This window comes from Sebastes fasciatus, chromosome 17 (genome assembly GCF_043250625.1).
Source record: "Sebastes fasciatus isolate fSebFas1 chromosome 17, fSebFas1.pri, whole genome shotgun sequence".
Taxonomy (NCBI): domain Eukaryota; kingdom Metazoa; phylum Chordata; class Actinopteri; order Perciformes; family Sebastidae; genus Sebastes; species Sebastes fasciatus.
The window spans coordinates 23,568,183-23,589,183 of NC_133811.1; the positions used below are offsets into that span (position 1 = coordinate 23,568,183).

Here is a 21,001-nt window from a genome sequence, read left to right on the forward strand (position 1 = left end):
TTTGAGAGGGCATTTATTTAAACATTTGGTTATCTACCTACGATTTTGGACTGAAAAGCTCTTTTGTTTGCGAGCAGCTTTGTTAAGTTTTGAACTGTAGATTTGCTCACGCACCAAAAATGTCTGTTGCGTGCCAAAAACCTGAAATCAGGACAGATGAGGAGTAGCACCGTCTCCGCTGAGAGGCAGAGAAACCTGAAGAGCCGGTCGGTCGGGATGGCAACAAGCCGAGAGGCACTTAGAAAGAAGACACCAAATCACTCCAATGACACCACGCATGAGGAAGTTCTTCTTTTTTTTCCAGTTTGGATATTTATTGAATTTTTCAAATTGTCTACATAATCAATTTCGCAAAAAAACATTCATTCTTTTTTTTTTAGAGAATAATGCCAAAAGTGTTGATTTCAGAAACTTTAGATATAACACAAATCATTAAAGATCGGCCCGGACGAATTTCAAATTACTGCAATCTCAATTACATTTCAATATCTAGCAAACGTGATGGATTGAATCACGTTCTTCCCCCGTATATATACATTCAAAACTAGCAAGGTAAACAGAAGCTTTTGCCCCACGGTTTACGAGTAACGTGGGAGTGTGGATTTGACACAAATACCAAAAATATAAAACAGGTTAAACACAGAACTGATGGAGCCATTTGTGTCAAAGTAAGAGAAACGGCAAAACAAAAAGAAATATTTTCACAGATACTACCAGACATAATAAGCCAAGAGACGATTTACATTATGTTAGCTACACATTAATAAAGCAAATGAAAATATAAATGTTCATAGGAGCTTTAAAATCTATATATTTGAGATATGTGGCCTCCAAAATGACAATACAGTGGATCAAAAGCAATAAATTAAAGGGATAGTTCAACATTTTGTGAAATATGATTATTCCTCTTCTTGCATAGAGATAGTCGAGAAGTACAATAACACGTTCATGTGTGAGAGTGGTAACGATCTTCTCATCTAACTCTCGGCGAATAAGCACATTTCCAAAAATGTTGGACTATTCCTTTAAGTTGTAATGGCACCAATTAACCTACAAAAACATTTTGGTCACACAGTGAAATGCGATTCATTTATCAAACATTTGTACTACTCATTCAAGTTAATTGCCGGGTACATTAAACAGGTGGTGGACTCCTTTAAATCATCTTTGTGTTACACTTTTTAAAATTGTCTGTCAACATGCTGGGACAGCTCACTGATTAATCAAAGAGTACAAAAACAAAAGAGGGAATTTAATGTGAAGGGATATTAACATTTGTGTGACGTTTAATACGCCTCAAGAATAGTGAACCCATGTGGTGAAAAATCTCATGTGTGAGGAGATAATTTAATCTTTGTAGTGCTGGTGTGTATGTGTGTGCAATATGTAGTGTGTGTTTTATGTGTGTGCGTGTGTACTTTGTGTCATCTGTCATCCACTGTGTTTTTCGGTCAAACCAGGACGTTGGCCGCAAACAGAGCAGTGACGGTGGCGAGAGCCAGGCTCAGCGCGGAGGTCCCGGGCAGGCCGGGCGCGACGTTGCACAGGGGGGTGTTGCAGCAAGTCTTGGTAATGGTGTAGATGGTGGTGTTGGAGCTGGTGCCGGGGACGGTCGTTTGTTCAGTTTTGTTGCACTTGGCCACCTCTAGACAGCCCTTCCTCTTGATATCGATGAAGTTGGCTGTGGAGTGACAGCAAACACACACAATCACCGTCAGTGTCTATTGTTCGTTGTGTTTGACTGAAGTGGTTGCACAGTGAGAGGTATGTCGTTGGGTGAAGCCCTTGCTACTCCAGTTTGGGGGATTTCCAGGTTTTAACCATAATTAAAAGACTATTTTTTTAACCAATAACAGGAAAACAAGTTTTAACTCCTTAAAAAGGGAGAACGCTGCAGTTAATCTATCTTTTCCTTTCCGTTAACAAATCCTACTGAAGACAAATCTTTAAAAATGGGCTACAAATTTCTTCTAAAAAAGCTTCAGTGATTTCCTAACACACTGTAGTATTTGCGTAACTCAAACATGAGTAAATTGTGCATTTGTTGGGGATTATTTCCAGCAATACATTTGGACTAGTGAGTATTTACAGCAGCAGGATTGACGTTAAATAAACGACACTGTGTGTTCATGTGGGCTCATTTATGTGCTTCTAAATCGCTTTTTGACAACAATGGAGCTACTGATGAATAAAATACATCCGGATCAATTCATTGTTAGTTTTAGTCTTTTCAGGAGATTTTTGACAATAAGAACTTGTCATTTTCACCGTAGTTGGCACATCTTGCCAAATGTTAAAATGTAATAATTAAAAGCTAACTTTTAAGCTTTTTAAGATTTTCGAGATTGCTAGAAAATCAAATAATTAATCTAGAATAAAAATCCAAATGGGACAAAAATGATTTAAAAATAAATCTTTAACATGTGGGAGGCCTTATTAAATTGTCTCATGGGCTGGATCTGATTGACTTTTCGTCTTCTTTTTTTCAAATTTATTTTCACTATCATACATTGCTACAGGAATGAGTCCTAAAGCCCAGAAATGAGCTAGCATTTTAACACGGCACCGGTTCCCTCGTCTGGAAGTCAATGGGTTTTAGTTAGATGCCTGAAATAAGGTCTGTGGTTAACACAAGCTGTAGAGATTTTAACGTTTTGTTCTACGACATAAAATACGTCTTAAAAAAGGCGGCTAAATGAGATTACTAAACGTCATCACGCCGACTCGTCCTCCTTTACAGCCTTGTTGTGTATACTCGCGCTCAAGCGACCATGTTGTAGTTCGTTTATAGCCTAACGTTAACTTTTTACTTCTGGCGATTGCATTTACACTTAAAAAAAATCATAAAGAATGTGGTAAATTCACAAAAGCATGAACAACCACTGGTATGAATATTTAGGCCTCTGACAATTGTTTCCTAAAGTTAGTTTAAATTGACATTTTACAGCTTAGTATATTTACTGTGCATTAGTCTCCCAAATCTTAAAATCCATTCTGTAAACAGACTGTCAAGGTATTATGAATGAGTTGCTCATCCTGTGGATACTTTAGTTTATCTATTGAGACTGAAGACAGACATCAGCGATCATAATCGGCATTTCAACTTCACACTTGAAAAAATATCAGCCATCTGCGATCTGTAACACCTGATATATCCAACGTAAAAGGCACAAAGGTGAGTCCGTGTCTGGAGACATAACTGATTATTTCAATTAATCTGGGTTGGACCACACAACTTTATACTGAAGTACATAGTGTAGGAGATTATAGGCACATAATTCACACATTGCCTGTTCATGGGAAAAAAATTTGAACCTATAATTTTTTCATAGCTTTTAGCCAACTATTTCAACTTCTCTGCTCACTTGCCAATTATTTTGTTTTACCACGCTTTAAATTACAACACCTGATGTTGAAAGAGTTACAGCTGACTAAGGCTGATCGGCAGCTTATTGGCAGATGTGGTTGATTAGTTGCCAAGTTATTCTCCTTTATTGCGCATGCATTTTGAGAATGCAACTGATGGGGTTTCATGTGAGTGTTGACGACAGCCTTTCTTCAGGAGAATGCCGTCTGGTGAGATTTTTAACTTCTGAGCTCCTTACCTGCTTTGCCTTCACCACTGTAGCACTGTTCTCCCACTGCACATTCGGTCTTACTCGTTATGCACACGTCCCCAATGCCAATTGTGCATTTGTAGCACTGCAGAGTTTGAACTGGTTATCAAGAGAGAGTTGGAGGGGGAGGGAGAGGAGGAAAGAGGAAGAAGAAAAGCAGAATTAGAATAAATAGGCTAATTGCAACCATTACAACATAATTACAAGGTTAAAATGTAGGTCGATGAACACGTCTGCACGCCAGTAAACATCTTCTCCTGTTTGTTTGTCTGAAATAAAAGGCCTTTGCTCAGAATGTTTCAGTGTTTACCATCCACTCAGATGATGCAGCTCGGCCTTTACAAAAGGTCTTAAATGGTTGACTATGAGATAATAACACAAAGTCAGTGGACGAGACAAATGGGTGACCTTTGACCTGTTGCACAGAGGAGGTTTTTAATGGTCGAGGTCATACCAGCTTTTGGTAGCACCTGATTCAGTCTCAACTCAAACACTTTTACACATTGAAACTGTATCACACTTAATACTTAGTTAAAGTAATGTTGTGTACTTTACTGACACTTCTACACTATATACACATGACACCTAATCAATTCAAATTGCCAAGTTAGCAATTTTTCCACCTCATCTTTCTCCAAATTGAGGGTCTAAGGATTGAGTTTCCTTCCTAACTCTATTAAAAAAATATCTATCAAAACCCTCAGACAAATTTGGGATATTGAGTTATATAAATAAATCCTGAGCCATGTTACCAGTCTGGGATTAGTTTTCCAGACACAGATAAATGACTGCAGACTACAGATAATAACACCCTGTGTGGAGACCATAAATTCAAACCATTAGTTTGCCCGGTGGGAACTCTGAAGTCGGTTTATAGTCGAGGTTTGTTGACAAAAGTCTGCCTTACAGATAACAGGTCTAAAAAAAAGGTGGTCATCAACTCAGGATTCTTGTCAGCTCGGGATTTTACAATCCAGCTCACAGAGAGTGAGCTCACATGAAAGAAGCGAGGAGGGGGTTTTAACAACTGCACATGGCCGACTTCAGAGCAGCATGTAGTGATGAATGTGAGGCACGTCAGGAGATAAAATCCAATAAATAAAATCATAGAAATAAGCATTAAAAAGGGCAAACATTAATACACAACCACAGCTATAAAACAATTTTGCACCTAAAGATCAGTTTACTTGTAATGGGGAGGATCAGAGGCTGTGAAAACAGTTTTGTTATCTGTAAATGTTCACCAGAAAAAAGTCCAGGTTATAAACTGAGGGCAGATGTGCTGTGTACCAATTGCATACTAATTGTATACAGTTTGTACTACTACTACATTTTCATAGTATAGCCTTGAGTTTTTGCAGTAAGTATACAAGAAAATGTATATATTTTTCCATCTGCACCAACAAGACAGTGATACATGTATAACTTAATAGATGTGGTGGACTAATGAATTACAATCCAGGTACATTGTCTAACTTTATGAAGGTGTAACTTTATGTAATTTTGATTTAAGATCTTGGTTTTGTGTTTAAATAAACTAAAGTTTAAAATAGTGTAAAACCACGAAGTGGATTGGATTTGAAGAAAATAGAATTACTTCATGAGCAAAATGTGATTAAAAACAACCCAGTCAATTCATCTCAGGCGTTCATGAAGTCACACTGAGACTGAAAACGTCAGCCTCAAGTCAACTGATGTGAAAAACAACATCTCATACATTCTCTCGGGAACACCGGAGGAACACCTAATGTGCACCTTCAAACTTCTTTTGTCATCACAAGGCTGATTAAGTAACAACGCCACCTATTACCTAATACCAAGCCCTCTATTATTATAACCCGGGTAGAACACTGTCCTGGACGCGCTCCAAACTAAATAAAAGGTTAAGTAATGAAGCTGCTCTGGCTGTTACCGCTGCCAATTTTACAGACGTTCATGCTAATTAAGGTCGTTTTGAAATAGAAGACTGGGGAGTAGTGATCGATGGAAAAACTGATTTTATTATTTCATAGATTTAAGACGACCAACTATGCTGCCATGGCGATGCAATAAGCCTTAAAGATGAGCAGCCATTGTGAGGTTGAAACTGTGTGACTTAGTGCCTGGGAGGGGAGATACTCAACCGTTAGAGTGCACTCTGCGACATTGTTAGAAACCTGTCGCTCCAGTTTCGACGTCAGCGAAGTATGACCGAAGTCTTTATGGAAAGTACACACTGGAAAAAACAAAAAGCATAGCTGGAAAGTTCCCTTTTCTTCTTTTTTGTTTGATCAAGATGTATGCATTTAGTTTAGTTAGTTAGTTAGTTAAAAACAATTTTGTTAAAGCCCCTTCGCCCGTTTTTGTTGTATTTGTGTAAAAATCATACTATGTGAAGATTATAAAAAGTTTGCTGACCCGGCGGGGGAGTCGGGGCGGTCCCCCGGGATCAGACCCCTGGGATCAGACCCCTGGGATCAGATCCCCCTGGATCAGACCCCCGATGTTGGGGTTTGGACTGGCTGAATACGAGCTAACTGCTAACTGGGGGTCCGTGTCCCGGAGCTGCTGCACGCTCTACTCCCGGCGAAGCAGCCTCTGAGTGGCGGGGAAGACTTTCCTCACTTCCACTTTGGTTTTAATCCAATAAAAAAACAATTAATCAAAACACCGACAGACCACAGATGTAATATTGACAAGCCCTCTGGGCTGGTCTACTTCTTCATTCTTCGAGGACTGACTGGCGCTACATTGACTCATCGCCAAGTGGTATTACATTTCAGTAGATATCTCTGCAACACAATATCTATTGTGTTGCAGAGATATCAGAGATATTCACATTCTATTGATAACATTTTTTTGAATGTTTTAAACTAAAATGTTGGCCAGATCTTACACACTGCACCTTTAAACCAGTGGTTCCCAATCTGGGATCGGGACTCAGATCATAATGTAAATTGAAGAGGACGTGAGGATTTCCTGGGTAGGAAAAAGGAAGAAAAATGTAATTCTGATAGACAAAATTATCCTTATTTTCTGCTTGTATTCTTGTGAAATACTGAAATTGAAATGAAAAAAACACTCCCATCTCAGACATGCACACTGCGATGAGGTCATGAGCAAAAGAAGTTTGAGCAACTGGTTTGACCTAGTCAGGCCTCTATAAATTATTTAAATGAGATAATATGAGAAGCAATCTCAGAAAATCACTCTGATTAAATATTTAGTGATAGTGATGACGCTTTGAATCTTAAATCTTCATTACAGAAAGAGAAACAACTTTAAAGCAGGTGCTATGCAACAGCAGCCACTGGGGCCACTGGGGACTAGTAAATCCTAAAAGTAGTGTAACAATAGTACAAATTGAAGAGTAAAAATGTTGAATAATGTAGGACTGCCACTAATAATTACTTTAACTTTTATTTAACCAATTATTTTCTATGTTAAAATAAAAATTAAATTTTTCTCTGTATAAAATATTTGACAATTTTGAAAAACGCTAAAGTGACATATTTAAATATATTTTTTTGTTCATCAACAGTGAAAAATAAAAAAATAAAAAAATACATATACTATAATATCAACCAGATAAATGCAGTAAATCCTCACATTTAAAAGTTAGTAGCTGTTTGGTATTTTTGCCAAAAAATGGACTCAAACAATTATTAAAATTGTTGCCAATTAATTTTCTGTTAATCAACTTTAATTACTTAATTTTAAACTCTACGATAATAATAATAATAATAATTATTATTATTATTATTATTTATAATAATAATAATAATTTATTCACTTTCCAACAAGCAGCTCAAAGTGCTTTACGTTTAAAAAAAAAGAAAAAAACAGGGAACAAAAATTACTTAAGTAAAGGATTAACTTAATTTGTTTTAACTTTATCATCCAGGACTAAATGAGAGATCGCTGCATTTTGAGATGATGCAAGAAGATGCAGCTCATATCAGCAAATGTGGACTCACAAAGTACCATACTACATTTACGAAAAAACTAATATGTACCTCGATGACTCAAGTAGGCATGGATGATTAACTCCAGTATTTGAGATGGAGAAAGAATAATGTACTGCTGTATTACTCAGATTTCTGCTGAGCTGACTCATCATCATTCACCATTACGTCACACTCAAAAAGTCACATGAACTGATATTTTTGTGACTTTTTCAGTGTAAAGATATTAGTAAATGATAGAGAAACGACCACTTAAACGGGAGGGTTTTACTTGAGAAATGTTTTAAACAAATCACGTGTCCGAGATGAATTTGTGTAACAAAATAAAACCCGTATGATCCTGTGGGACAGGATGAGATAATCTGATGAGATAATCATAATTCTTTGGTTCAGAAATTTAAAAAACATGGCCACGCCTCTGTACACAAACAGCCCCACACCCTGTCCCGCTGGTTTCGGTTACACCCCGAGTTCAAGAACAGCTGACAGTCCTCAGAAATCCTCTCTTATTGCTCGTACTAATACATAATCTTAAAAATACAATTAAAATAGATTCTGTTGTGAGATAAAACAGATTTCTTCATCTGGGAATGTCCAAAACCTCTAAAATTATGTAAATAAAAATAAAAAAGGCGCCTACAAATATATCTGAGTCACTTGCTTTAACAACCTCACTAAATAGAAATATCGCCAGCACACAATTCTCAATGTTAATCCCTGAAAATTAAAGCATCATGTGATTTCTGTGCTTCCACACCTCAGCACTCTGCAATGCTGACAGACGTGTTGCTGCCTGAAATCCAGTCTGACCAGATCCTCCGACCCATTGAGTCACCTCATCCATAAAGACAACACACATTTAAGCAAACACGTCTTCATTGTGGAGGTGAGGAGAGTGTGAGGCCGTCTGGAGGGTAAGGCACATGGGAGCAGTAAAGTTTAACGATGTTCAATTACAGTAGACTGTTTGTGCATTGCAGCAGAAGTGTCTCAACGTATAATTGGTTGCGTCTTCGTCTCCCTTCATTGCAACAGATTGTCTACACAGAAGCATGCCTCCTTTAGGAGCAGGATCTTGACAAAAGTAAGGTAATCCTGCACAAAAACAGGTGCAATCAAACACCTTAAACAACGAGACACACCAGCCAAGTAGATTTAGCAGGTGAGAAGTAGCACTATAATTTGCAGGGGTAATTAGTCGTCCTGTCCTTCCTGTTTTGTGTTCAGTAACATACATTGAGGCATGAATTTCTCAAATTACTGGAAACTCATATGGAGCACATTTACGTCAATGTACGTCACACCACCACCAATGCCCTCGGGAAAAGACAAACAATAAGCATCAACGGCCTTTCAAAGTGTCAAGAAAGAGCTGTCACAGTACCGGGCGGGGCTGGAACAAGTATTCATATCCTTTAACTTCAGTAAAAGTAGCAAAACAACATTGTAAAACTCATTTTACTTAAGTAAAGAAGTACTAACAGCAAAGTAAACAATCCAAAGTGCAGCCATTATTCAGAACTCCTTTCATAGGGTTATTACTTTCTGTATTATTGACAGTTTTTTGGGGGTATTTTTAATATTTACTGTAGTTTTTTAAACTAGTGCAAGACAGAAGATAGAACATTAATATGCAAAACTATTTTATATATATATATATATATATATATATATATATATATATATATATATATATATATATATATATATATATATATATATATATATAGGGATTTAATTAATCCGATCATTTTTTTTTACCAGATATGTTAGGTAAACTTATTCTAAAGGATTTACAACTGTAAATATGTAGAAATATCAGAATGTCTAAACAAAAAATTTAAAATTAAGAGATAGTACAATTCAATAATTTCAATTAATGACAGTATTTAAGTTACAAGAGCACTATTCTTTAGTAAAGTGACTTTTTGAGGATGATATTTGATTATTACAGTGAGTTATTCTGCCTAAAATTGAGCAAAACTCTCTGCCTTTCTCATCCAGTTTGTTAACAAGGAACCAGTTTAAACTCTGAGGTGTGGCACATTACTAATAAAACTCAATGTGTCAGACATGTACTGCCCTCTACTGCTCCGTCACTAAAACTACAGCTCATGGAGAATCAGCTCTTTAGGTTCTACCACGAGAACATGTCGAGGAACCCAAAAATATAGAGGGAGAGAGAGAAAAATAACAGAGAAACTAACAGTGGCTGAGTTTAAAAGACTACAATCCTGTTAAATCTAATACTAAGGAACGAAAAAATAATAAAAGTGATGTGGTTGATACTAGTGTCTTATAGGCGTGGTGTCTTCCTTGTTGTCAGTGCTTTGGGAGGAGTGAGTCAGTACCCAACATTTCCACCTGAGGTCATCCTTGTTGCAAAAGATCTAAAAATTGTTTGTTAAGGTAAATAAGTGTTTTTCTAGTGTCAGCATTTTGGTGATTAACTCAAGAACAGCGTATAAATTCCACAGAATCAGCTGAGCGGTGACTCAATCCAGCCTCCCACCAGCTGATAAAAACTACATTTTTAGGTCCAATTCACCAATAAAAAGCTCATTTTTAGAAAGCGTATTATTCTAACTGTGGGGAACACAACAAGCCGAAATTAAACTCACAGTAAACTCATGTGCCACAACACCAAAGTCTGTAAAGTGTGCACTGGAAGGTAAAAATGAGACGACATGTCGCGAGATGAATAATGCAAACAAGTTTATGAAAAGTAATGCGAGGGTAAATATGCAAACACTGCCTTCAAAGCGTCTGCTGGGATCGGTAACCTACAATTTACACTCGCACCTACAATCTAACAAAAGGTAAAGCTAAATACACCCAGGGCGGACCTTGTGTGTTGTGTAAATATATACTTATAGCTCACAACGCCGACATCCTTTAAAGGTGGGATTAGCCAGACGTATGGGCGCGGTTGTCAGAAAATAATGTTTTTTTTACACATTTGACAGAAAATTTAATTTATAACATGTGCTCAAGAATGCAAAACACAAATTTGAAAATAATTTGAATTTTTTTCACATTGCAAAGACTAAAAAAGGTGAAAATGGTCAACAGTCTCTACAGACTTCTCCTCCTGACTTGACCAAATTTACTGACATCTGGATTCAAAAGTAGCCAAGTATTTCTGTCTATTTTTCTGCCAGCTGGTGCTTGGGGGGAAACCTCAGTAGCCTGTAACATGTTGACTTCAAAAATCAGACAGACTGCCATCTGAAATAATCTACTTTTCCTCAGAGTACAAACACCCACATCCCTAGTCACTTGTACAGGGAGATGTAAAACCTCTGTATGTAATTATCTACATTTGTGAATCACTCGTCTGTCACAAACAACTATTTCTGTAAATTATTTGCAGGCTAAGAGTGAAAGTTATCACCTGAAAGTATTAAAAAAAGCAGCCAGCATGGGAACATACAGTTGTTCCATGTAGGAAGGGTGTGGTTTGAAATAGAAGACCGAAACAACAGAGCTTCGGGGGATCCATAGGACAAAAAAGATGGACTACAATAGCCTGAAAACACAATAGCACAAGCACAAATGACCATTATGGTGTGGCCCAGCACTGCAGACCTTCTATAGAGGTGGAATTTGAGACTTGGGCAAAGCCTCAACTGTTTCTAGGTGAGGAATGTCTCATGCAATAGCTAGCAGGTTGGGACATGATTCAGTCTTTTAATAACGTCTGGAAAACAACAAAAAAAAAGAACGTCCTCGGCTCACACCACAAACAGGCTGCCTCACCCCAACCTGCAATAACACAGCATTAGAGTAAAGCCTGGGATGTGCACAGAGTTGGTAAACACTGCAAAACTCTGCAGCTACTTTTGTTGGAACTGTGGGAATAAAACTCATTGTGTTGTGTGGAGGTAGTTAAAAACAGGATGAAATGAGATTTTAGGGCTGCAATTGTTCTCGAATAACCACTTCTTCTATAAAATGCCAGACACTATAGTGAAAAATGCCCGTTTTAAATCCCAAGAGACAAAGGCGGTGTCTTTGAATCTCTTGTTTTATCCGACCAACAGTCCAAAATATTCCGTTTACGGTCAGATAGGATGAAGAAAACCAGCAACTCCTTATGATAAATTAAAATTAAGGAATGTTTTAAGATTTTTCCTTGAAAAGTTATCGAAATGATTAATCAGTGTTCAATATAGTTAGTTTTCTGTCAGTCGACTAATCATTTAAGCTCCAATTGATTCAACTGGTTATCCATTACTTTCAGCTATCTATGTCAACTGTTTATCCGTTATTTTAGCAAACGACTTCAAATTGTTTATCAGTAACTTTTAGCTAACTATTCAACTGTTAGGCTACTTTTAGTTAACTATTTCAACTGTTTTCGTTAGCTAACCGTTCATTAGGCTACTTTTAGTTAACTATTTCAACTGTTTTCGTTAGCTAACCGTCCATTAGGCTACTTTTAGTTAACCATTTCAACTGTTTCGTTAGCTAACCGTCCATTAGGCTACTTTTAGTTAACCATTTCAACTGTTTCGTTAGCTAACTGTTCATTAGGCTACTTTTAGTTAACTATTTCAACTGTTTTGTTAGCTAACCGTCCATTAGGCTACTTTTAGTTAACCATTTCAACTGTTTCGTTAGCTAACTGTTCATTAGGCTACTTTTAGTTAACTATTTCAACTGTTTTCGTTAGCCAACTGTTCATTAGGCTACTTTTAGTTAACTATTTCAACTGTTTTCGTTAGCCAACTGTTCATAAGGCTACTTTTAGTTAACTATTTCAACTGTTTTCGTTAGCTAACCGTTCATTAGGCTACTTTTAGTTAACTATTTCAACTGTTTTCGTTAGCCAACTGTTCATAAGGCTACTTTTAGTTAACTATTTCAACTGTTTTCGTTAGCCAACTGTTCATTAGGCTACTTTTAGTTAACTATTTCAACTGTTTTCGTTAGCCAACTGTTCATAAGGCTACTTTTAGTTAACTATTTCAACTGTTTTGTTAGCTAACCGTTCATTAGGCTACTTTTAGCCAGCTACTGCCACTGTTTATCCGTTACTTTTAGAAAATACTTTCAACTGTTTATCCGTTACTTTTAGCCAACTACTTCAACTGTTTCCCTCATTATTTTGTAACCATATCAAACATTTTTGGATCTCAAATGACTCATCATATGAGTTCACTAACTGTTATTAACCTAAAACACACCCTACAAGAGCCAGGAAAAGATAGTATAGGCTATATCATGATATTATAATAATGACCAAAAACACATTTTAATATTTAATCTCAAATCACAGTGTTGTAGTCATTTGTCACACAAAGGTGTTCACATCTTGTTTTAGGCCCCCCTGCCTGCCCTGTCCCCTAAACCATGTGAATACATCCCTGGTAACGTTATACTGAGTGAACACACCCAGTCAAACAACAGCCTGAAGCTGAAACAGCCTTAAACACTGAGCACACCCAATAAACCTAAAAAACACACAGGCACTTGTGACGCATACTTCCCAAATCACCCCAAAGAAAGACAATTATTAAAGTTTTTTAAGTCCAATAAAATGTATTTGGCAGTTTCTGATACTATTATGTAGTCATATTAGTTCTTTATATTAATCTTGTCTCTAGGTGGCAGATAAGCCCACCAGTGTTTTTTTTTTGCCTCTTCCTGCACTTTATATTATTAATTTATTTCTTTTGTTATGTTGTATAGTCTTAATTGTGCAAAATAAATAAACAAATAAATAATAAACAAACATGTATTTTAAATTTAAAAGAAATATTTAATATAATAAAAAAAATTAGATAATGGAAAATCTCCATGTACTATAATCTAATAATGTAACATAATCTAATAGTCTAATTTGCAAAAATGTAATTTATGCACACAGAATTACTGCAGACTGGTGTTTCTTCAGGGAAAACCAGCCTCAATAAAACAGCCACACCAAACTTCATGTAAAAAAAATGCAGATTTTCTTGTCTATAATAAAAAAAATTAGATAATGGAAAATCTCCACGTAGCATAATCGAGATATTTAACATAATCTCATCATCTACTTTGCAAAAATGTCATTTCTGAACACATAATTACTGCAGACTGGTGTTTCTTCAGGGAACCTCAATAAAACACAGCCACACCAAACTTCATGCAAAAAAACATAGATTTAAGGGGGAAAATTCAAACTTTCTCCCTGAAATAAGAGGCTGTTCCGTTTTTAATCAAATATATTTAAAGTTAAGTTTTACAAGTAACTCTGTAAAATGATGTAAAAAAAGAAATAATTTTACATGTCATAATCAATTTAAGGGGATTTTTTACTTACCCACTGCAAAGCAGAATCCGACAGCAACAAGCTGGAGAATAATTCTGTTCATCTTGGTAGGTAAAAAGGAGTAAAGGAGTAAAGTTATATGACTTTCAAGGAGAGGCTGCCTGCCTGTAAAGGACGTCTCAGACCGTTATAATGATTTGTGATCAAGCTGCAAACTTTTTTCCTCCATTTATAATCTTGCACCTCCCATCCAAACGTCACCGTTATCCAATCAGATCAGAGGAGGACTTCAGGAAGTCCTCCCAGTTCTCTTTATTCCCTATAGCTCTCCCACCTGTGTGACTCACAGAGGTATAGGGGGGATATTACATTCCAGCAGGGAGGGAACAAGTGTGGGAAAGCTGGGAAAAATACAGGGGAAATTTATTTAACTCCTCGTGTGTCATCACAATATATGGATTTATAATGTTTTGGTGGTGCTGGAAAGTGACTTAAAGGTCCCATATTATGCTCATTTTCAGGTTGTATTTTGTGTTTCTAATAGATTCAAGATGTTTATTGTCACGCCGTAAAATAATAAGTTATATTACAATTATAAAAGGAAATACTTTGTACAAGGCATATTAAGAACATATACATATCAGGAAGTATGAATGTACATATATAAGAAATACTTTGTACAAGGCATATTAAGAACATATACATTAAGAACATATACAGTATATACAGTATAAGATATATGATTGAGGTATTGCACTTGTTTATTGCACTTAATAGAACATGTTTACATGCTGTAATGGTAAAAAAAAAAACATCTCCCCCCCCCCCCAATCTGTCTGTCTATATATACCTGTTTTTACCCTCTGTCTGAAACGCTCTGTTTTAGTACATTTCAATGGAATTGCAACGGAATCGTGTTGCTAGGCAACAGTTTGGGTCCATGTTTACTTCCTGTCAGCTGATGTTATTTACATACACTGTAACAGGAAATAAACTGGGACACATTTATAATGTTTACGTTTAAAACCGCGTAATGGTCTAAATATTGTATATTTGTGACATCACAAATGGACAGAAATCCAAACGGATTGTTTCAAACGCGCAATTTCTGAATACGGGCTGTGGGTATTTTCTAAATAAATCAATTATTAATAATTAACCAGCTTCCTTATTGAGCCATACATATACTCTAATTAAATTTTTTCCTAAATTTGTCTAACTATAATTATTACCTTTAATCTGTGTCATTAGTCCATGAGCCAGGGGGTTGGTCGTGCCACTTTGGAGGGACCATGTCTCATAGTGATTTTTTTAAAGGTCTATATCCCTAGTGTTGGGAAACGCATGATAGCATTGCAGCAATGGTAGCTTTCTATGTGCTATCACTCCTTTTTTCATCCCTCCATCATTAAAATGTGTCCATCTTTTTTTGCCATTTTACACATAGATCCAGTATAAAAGAGGGAAACCAACACACAATATCATGAAGTCATATATCGTTGTAAAGCTTAGACTATAATCTATCCTTCAGTCACATTGTCATGACACTGAGGTCAAGAGAATTTGACCTTTGACCTCTAATGCTGCAATGGGGCAAATTCTGAATTCAACTCCAAATGCCCTTATAACTAACTCCATATTGATCGATTGTGCCCATGGATAGTTCCAGCATAAAGAGCACAAAAAGAGCTTTAAATTGATATATTATATGAATAACAACAATAACAACATTTCTTATCAGAATACAATACAAAACAATAACTTTGTGCAGTTTGTATCTGATAGAATGTTCTGAACCTTGCATTGGATTCTGTTATTGGGGCAGTTTGTAAATGGCTTTCTTAGCAGCAGAAACACAAAATAATACAAAAACTCAAAAAACTGTACTAAGAAATTAATTCTCTATGCATTATTTTATGTTTTCTCACTCTTACCTCATTGTCAATATAAACATGTTCCAACTGATGAGGCCCTGACTCAGTGGCAATGGGTTATATTCCAGGTGACTCAGTATAAACAGACCACATATATAATAGCCTAATCTACTGTATAATGGCCTCTAAAATCTCCTGTATAAATCATCAGGTTAAACAATGTAAAATAATGTGTGTGAGAGTGCATGTCAGGTCAGTGAAGTTTGAAGTTAAACCGTCCCGTTTCAAAGGATTTGTTAAGAAATTAAGTTTGATTATGACACTGCCTTGCCTTTTTCCCTATTCTTTACTATATAACACACTAAATTATTGGACAATAGTCAATTTCCTCCAGACCCACCATACAGACTTCTACTCTGCACAGCAGCATGTTTTTTAGCTCAACTAGTACAACAGGGTTGTATTAACATACACAGTAAACAAAGGCTCGTGTTGGTCCACAGCAGCAAGAGGGGCCTCCCAAAAGGTCACAACATACAGTATAAACTTCATAATATTTCACTTTTTTACATGAAAAACACATTGACTCCACTCTTCATTATCCACTTCTTCCACTTAGTCAGGATTATTCCAATTGAAGCTAAGCTTATATTTGTAGTCTCCGCACAAGTTATTTCAAGGAAAGTTGTAATAAAATTAAATAAAAAAAGAGCAGAAATAAAAGGAAATTTAAAGAAAATAAAAGGAAATTGCAGCAACTACTTCATGTTGGTGGATATCTCCTCTGTATTTCCTGTTGGCTAAAGCACCAATACCGTCTCAGTAATGCACTTAAATAACCCCCACAGAACACGCTGACACTGATCTGAGGTCACGCAATTATACACAGTCATCTTCTCTGGAAACTCTTTATATTCAGAGTCATATTTAACCCCACCTGACAAACAAGTATGTGCGAGGACTGGAAGCAATAATGAGAAGTAAGTCTTGATTTTTCGCTGGCTTCGTTTCAGCTCTGATTTCATTAAACTCATCTGCAGGTTTTCCTTGAGTGGGATGACAGGTTCCTGCAACTGAAGCCACAGCATTAACAGAATAACATAGATAATAATGCAGTCGATTATCTGTGGAAATCTGTGGAAATAATGTCAAAGCCTGTGGTTGTACAGTTTATCACCCTCTGTAAACCTGTGAATGAAAACTCTGCATGAAAAACTCAAGTTTATGAATGTGAAGAAGAGATTTGTAGTTGCAGAGATAAAACAATTGAGAATGTCAAAATAAAAGTTGTGCACAAATTACATCAGTCAGGTTACATGAAGAGCAACAGAACTGCTTTTGTGAACATCTAGCTACAGATTCAAAGCAGAAAACTGTATGAAAGGCAAAGTTCCCACACTGCATAACTAAAACTGTGATCATGCAAAACATAAAAACTAAATGTAGAAGCAAAATCTACAAATGTAACATAAGTTAATCATCTAAAACTTACAATTAAGAAATGTAACTTCTGAACACAACAATACTGCAGACACTACTATGATTTTTTAAAGGGAAATCAACCTGAATAAAACACAGCCACACCAAACATTATGTAGATTTTGATGGCGGAAATATTTAAACATTCTCTCTGAAGTATGAGGCTGTTCGGTTCGTGTGTCATTTAAGTTGCACACACACATTGTCGTGTGGATTTTTGTTCTGCTTTCGGCTGTAGGGCCCGAAATTCATACATGTGTGTGCATGTTCTGAAGTTACAGTGTGAGTAATTGTGTAAGGGGCCAGTTGCATAAAGATAGACCTAGTCTTTGTCTTAATATAACTTTAAAGTGGACTTGCTATAGACACTTAAATTGACCTGTAGGGCAGTTAGATCAGAGATGCTCTGTCGCGCAATGCATTATGGGTGAGATATTTCACAGAAGAGGAAAAAATGGTGGATGCAAGAGCAACAGTGACACCACATCAGGTAGATAATGGTACAACAATCCCCAAAAGTTATGTCTAAACAATTGAAATAGTTAGCAAAAAAGTAATGAATAAACAGTTGACATAGTTAGCTAAAAGTAATGGGTAAATGTTAGTTTAAAGGTCTCATAATATGCTTATTTTCATGTTCATAGTTATTTATAGTATTATAAATAAAAGTATTTCTGTTTCTACTAGAACATGTTTACATGCTTTAATGTTAAAAAAAAACTTTATTTTCCTCACACTGTCTGCTTGAATATGCCCGTATACAGCCTCTGTCTGAAACGCTCCGTTTTAACACATTTCAATGAAATTACAACAGAATTGCAATGTTGCTAGGCAACAGCTTGGGCCCGTGTTTACTTCCTGTCAGCTGATATCATTCACATACACTGCAACCGTAAATAAACTGGGACACATTTAGAACGTTTACATTTAAAACTGTGAAATGGTCTAAATATTGTATATTTGTGACATCACAGAATTACAGAAATCCTGACGGCTTGTTTCAAAGGCACAGTTTTTGATTATGGGCTGTGTGTATTTCTCCATGGATTGGAAGTTTTGATACTTTCACGGTATTTATATAGCACTTAAACCTGCTTTATAATATTAAAGACATGAAAATCTCACTTTTTACAATATGGGACCTTTAAAGTAAAAGTAATGGTTAAACAGTTGAAATAGTTAGCTAAAAGTAATGGGTAAGCAGTTGAAATAGTTAGCTTAAAATAATGGGTAAACAGCTAAAACAGTTAGCTAGAAGTAATAGTTAAAAGTAAAAGTAATGGGTAAACAGTTGACATAGCTAACTGACCTTATAACAGATTGTTGCCATAGCAACAAAGCTCTCCCCAAAGGCTTAGCCAGTCAGTCTTAATATTTATACAACAGACGGGGATCTAGTCTAGTTCATCAACGATCTAAGACCAGTCGGCCAAGACTATAGTCTTAAACTAAGTTCATGCATCTGGCCCATGTTTACCATGTATATAGCCTGTAGCGATGACACATATTTTGACACTAATGCAAATACTTTCTAATGGACAACATTGTTTTTAAATGGCTTGGCGTTAAACAACTGTTACTGTTTGTTGCCATACGAATCAATTGTCCACGTTAAAACGAGACTCTTGTGTCTGTTTCATGATCAAACTGAGGAAGGGAGTTTTCCGCAGATTCTTCCTCCCATTCTGAGCTCACTAAATGAAGAAACGGCCTCCACTTCATTTCAAGGAGAGACTTTGGATGAGTTGTACTACTCAAATAAGCAAGTCTGGTCTCGCCCAGAGGTTGTCCCCAGAGCATTTTTCTCTGTTTGCCTCTGAGTGTTTGCAAACACCCTTAGGGAGAGACAACAAAGGCATAGTTAGTGAATGACTGACGAGTGAAGTCACGGGTGAAACCATTACAAACATTTTCACAGTTTGTCCACATCAGTCACAAAAGACAGGCGTTTTTGTTGGGCAGCCGGCCTGTTTGTTGTCGCTTAATGATTATCCCTGCATGTGACTTTAAAAGAGGGCATGATTCGGTTTCCTGCTGGAAGGGGGAACAGTTATGAAATGGGATCTTCAGAGTCATCGTTTTGAAATACTTTGCTGAGGGGGAGGCTGTTTGGGCCCGGTGAAATGCCTCTATTGTTTTGCCCACAGATCTCCAGAGTTTCTCAACTCTTGTCACTTGGAAAGAGGGCGTGTGGGAGAAGCCGGCCAAACTAATCCTGATTCCATCAGTCACGGCGATGACAGCTAAAGTCAATATGAAAATCTAAACTGTGGGGAAAAAGACGAGGAGGAACCACAACAGCAGGGACGTTTAAATATTAACATGGTGCCTATAAAAAGTAAACAATTGATCAACAGAAAAAGCAAGTGGGAACAAAGCAAGTGGGAACAAAGCTGTACAAAGTGATCTAAATTAAGAGATGAGTCAGTGCAGAAACCAAAGTGTTGGACAATTAGATTTTTTTCAGAGGATCACCAAAGTCGGTAGAATTCACCCTCTGGGTATCACAAATGTCTGCACCAAATTTCATTGCAATCCATTTAATAGTTGATGCTCACAGTGGCATCCTGAGGCCACGCTGCTAGAATGACTAAAAAGTCACATGACATCTGGCCTTCAGTTTGCCACAAGGCACGTGGGAGACCAAACACTACACATTATCATAATGCAACATCACCCAGCGTGATGCGGCATCATGCTGTGTGTGTGTGTGTGTGTGTGTGTGTGTGTGTGTGTGTGTGTGGAGGGCGGGGGGATTTTCTGCAACAGGCCCTGGAAAGTTAGTGAGGGCAGCAAAATACAGGGAAATACTGTAGGAAAACATGATGCCACTTGGGAGAAGTTTTATTTTCCAGCAAGACAATGAGCCCGAGCACAGCCGTAAAAAAACAACAATGTTCTGTGGAGGTTGAGTCCAGATATCAACCCGATCTAGAATTTATGATTCCCATACAACCAAGAACAGAGCTGGAGCAGTTCTGCAAAGAAGAATGGGAGGAAAAATTGCAGCGTCCAGATGTGCAAAGCTGACTCAGACCAACACGCTCAGACGTATCCACACACACTCAAGGCTGTAACTGCTGCCAAAGGCTGGCATCTACTGAATACTGACCTGGAGGGAGTGAAAAAAACTATTATTTTATATTAGGGCTGTCAAAGTTACTTGTTACTTGCTTGTCACGAAAGAGGCTAAATAATGCTCCAAACTTGAGCTAAATTTTAGCGAGGAAAAACTGGCATAGCCATTTTCAAAGGGGTCCCTTGACCACTGACCTCTAGATACGTGAATGTAAATGGGTTCTCTGGGTACCCACGAGTCTCCCCTTTACAGACATGCCCACTTTATGATAATCACATGCAGTTTGGGGCAAGTCATAGTCAAGTCAGCACACTGACACACTGACAGCTGTTGTTGCCTGTTGGGCTGCAGTTTGCCATGTTATGATTTGAGCATATTTTTTTATGCTAAATGCAGTACCTGTGAGGGTTTCTGGATAATATTTGTCATTGTTTTGTGTTGTTAATTGATTTCCAGTAATAGATATATACATATTTGCATAAAGCAAGCATATTTGCCCACTCCCATGTTGATAAGAGTATTAAATATTTGACAAATCTCCCTTTAAAAAGTACATTTTGAACAGATAAAAATGTGATTAACTTGCGATTAATCACGATTAACTATTTTAATTGATTGACAGCCCTGGTTTATATTTATTATTTCAAATAGATCACTTTGTGTCTGTTTTTTCTGTTGATCAGTGTTGAAAAAGCCACATTAAATCTAGCTTGCTTCAATGTTGTGAGAAACAAAACATGAAAACTTCCAAA

General features: G+C 36.9%; 1 protein-coding gene across 1 annotated transcript; it reads right to left on the reverse strand.

Annotated features, from left to right (window-relative positions):
- Window positions 1-286: 286 nt before the first annotated feature.
- LOC141754238 (sperm acrosome membrane-associated protein 4-like) lies at window positions 287-14,028 on the reverse strand. Its single transcript, XM_074613169.1, has 3 exons — window positions 13,869-14,028; window positions 3,606-3,716; window positions 287-1,681 (listed from the first exon to the last, which is right to left on the reverse strand). Exons 1-3 carry the CDS (start codon window positions 13,918-13,920, stop codon window positions 1,452-1,454), a joined length of 393 nt encoding a protein of 130 aa, XP_074469270.1. The 5' UTR covers window positions 13,921-14,028; the 3' UTR covers window positions 287-1,451.
- Between the last annotated feature and the right edge of the window lie 6,973 nt (window positions 14,029-21,001).

Bases quoted from the DNA above. Each gene is read 5' to 3' on its own strand.
- LOC141754238 (XM_074613169.1), bottom strand. From the start codon at position 13,920: ATGAACAGAATTATTCTCCAGCTTGTTGCTGTCGGATTCTGCTTTGCA. The intron at 3,717-13,868 runs GTAAGTAAAAAA...CTTGATAACCAG, and splicing joins CGGATTCTGCTTTGCAGTGG to TTCAAACTCTGCAGTGCTAC. The intron at 1,682-3,605 runs GTAAGGAGCTCA...GTCACTCCACAG, and splicing joins CAGTGGTGAAGGCAAAGCAG to CCAACTTCATCGATATCAAG.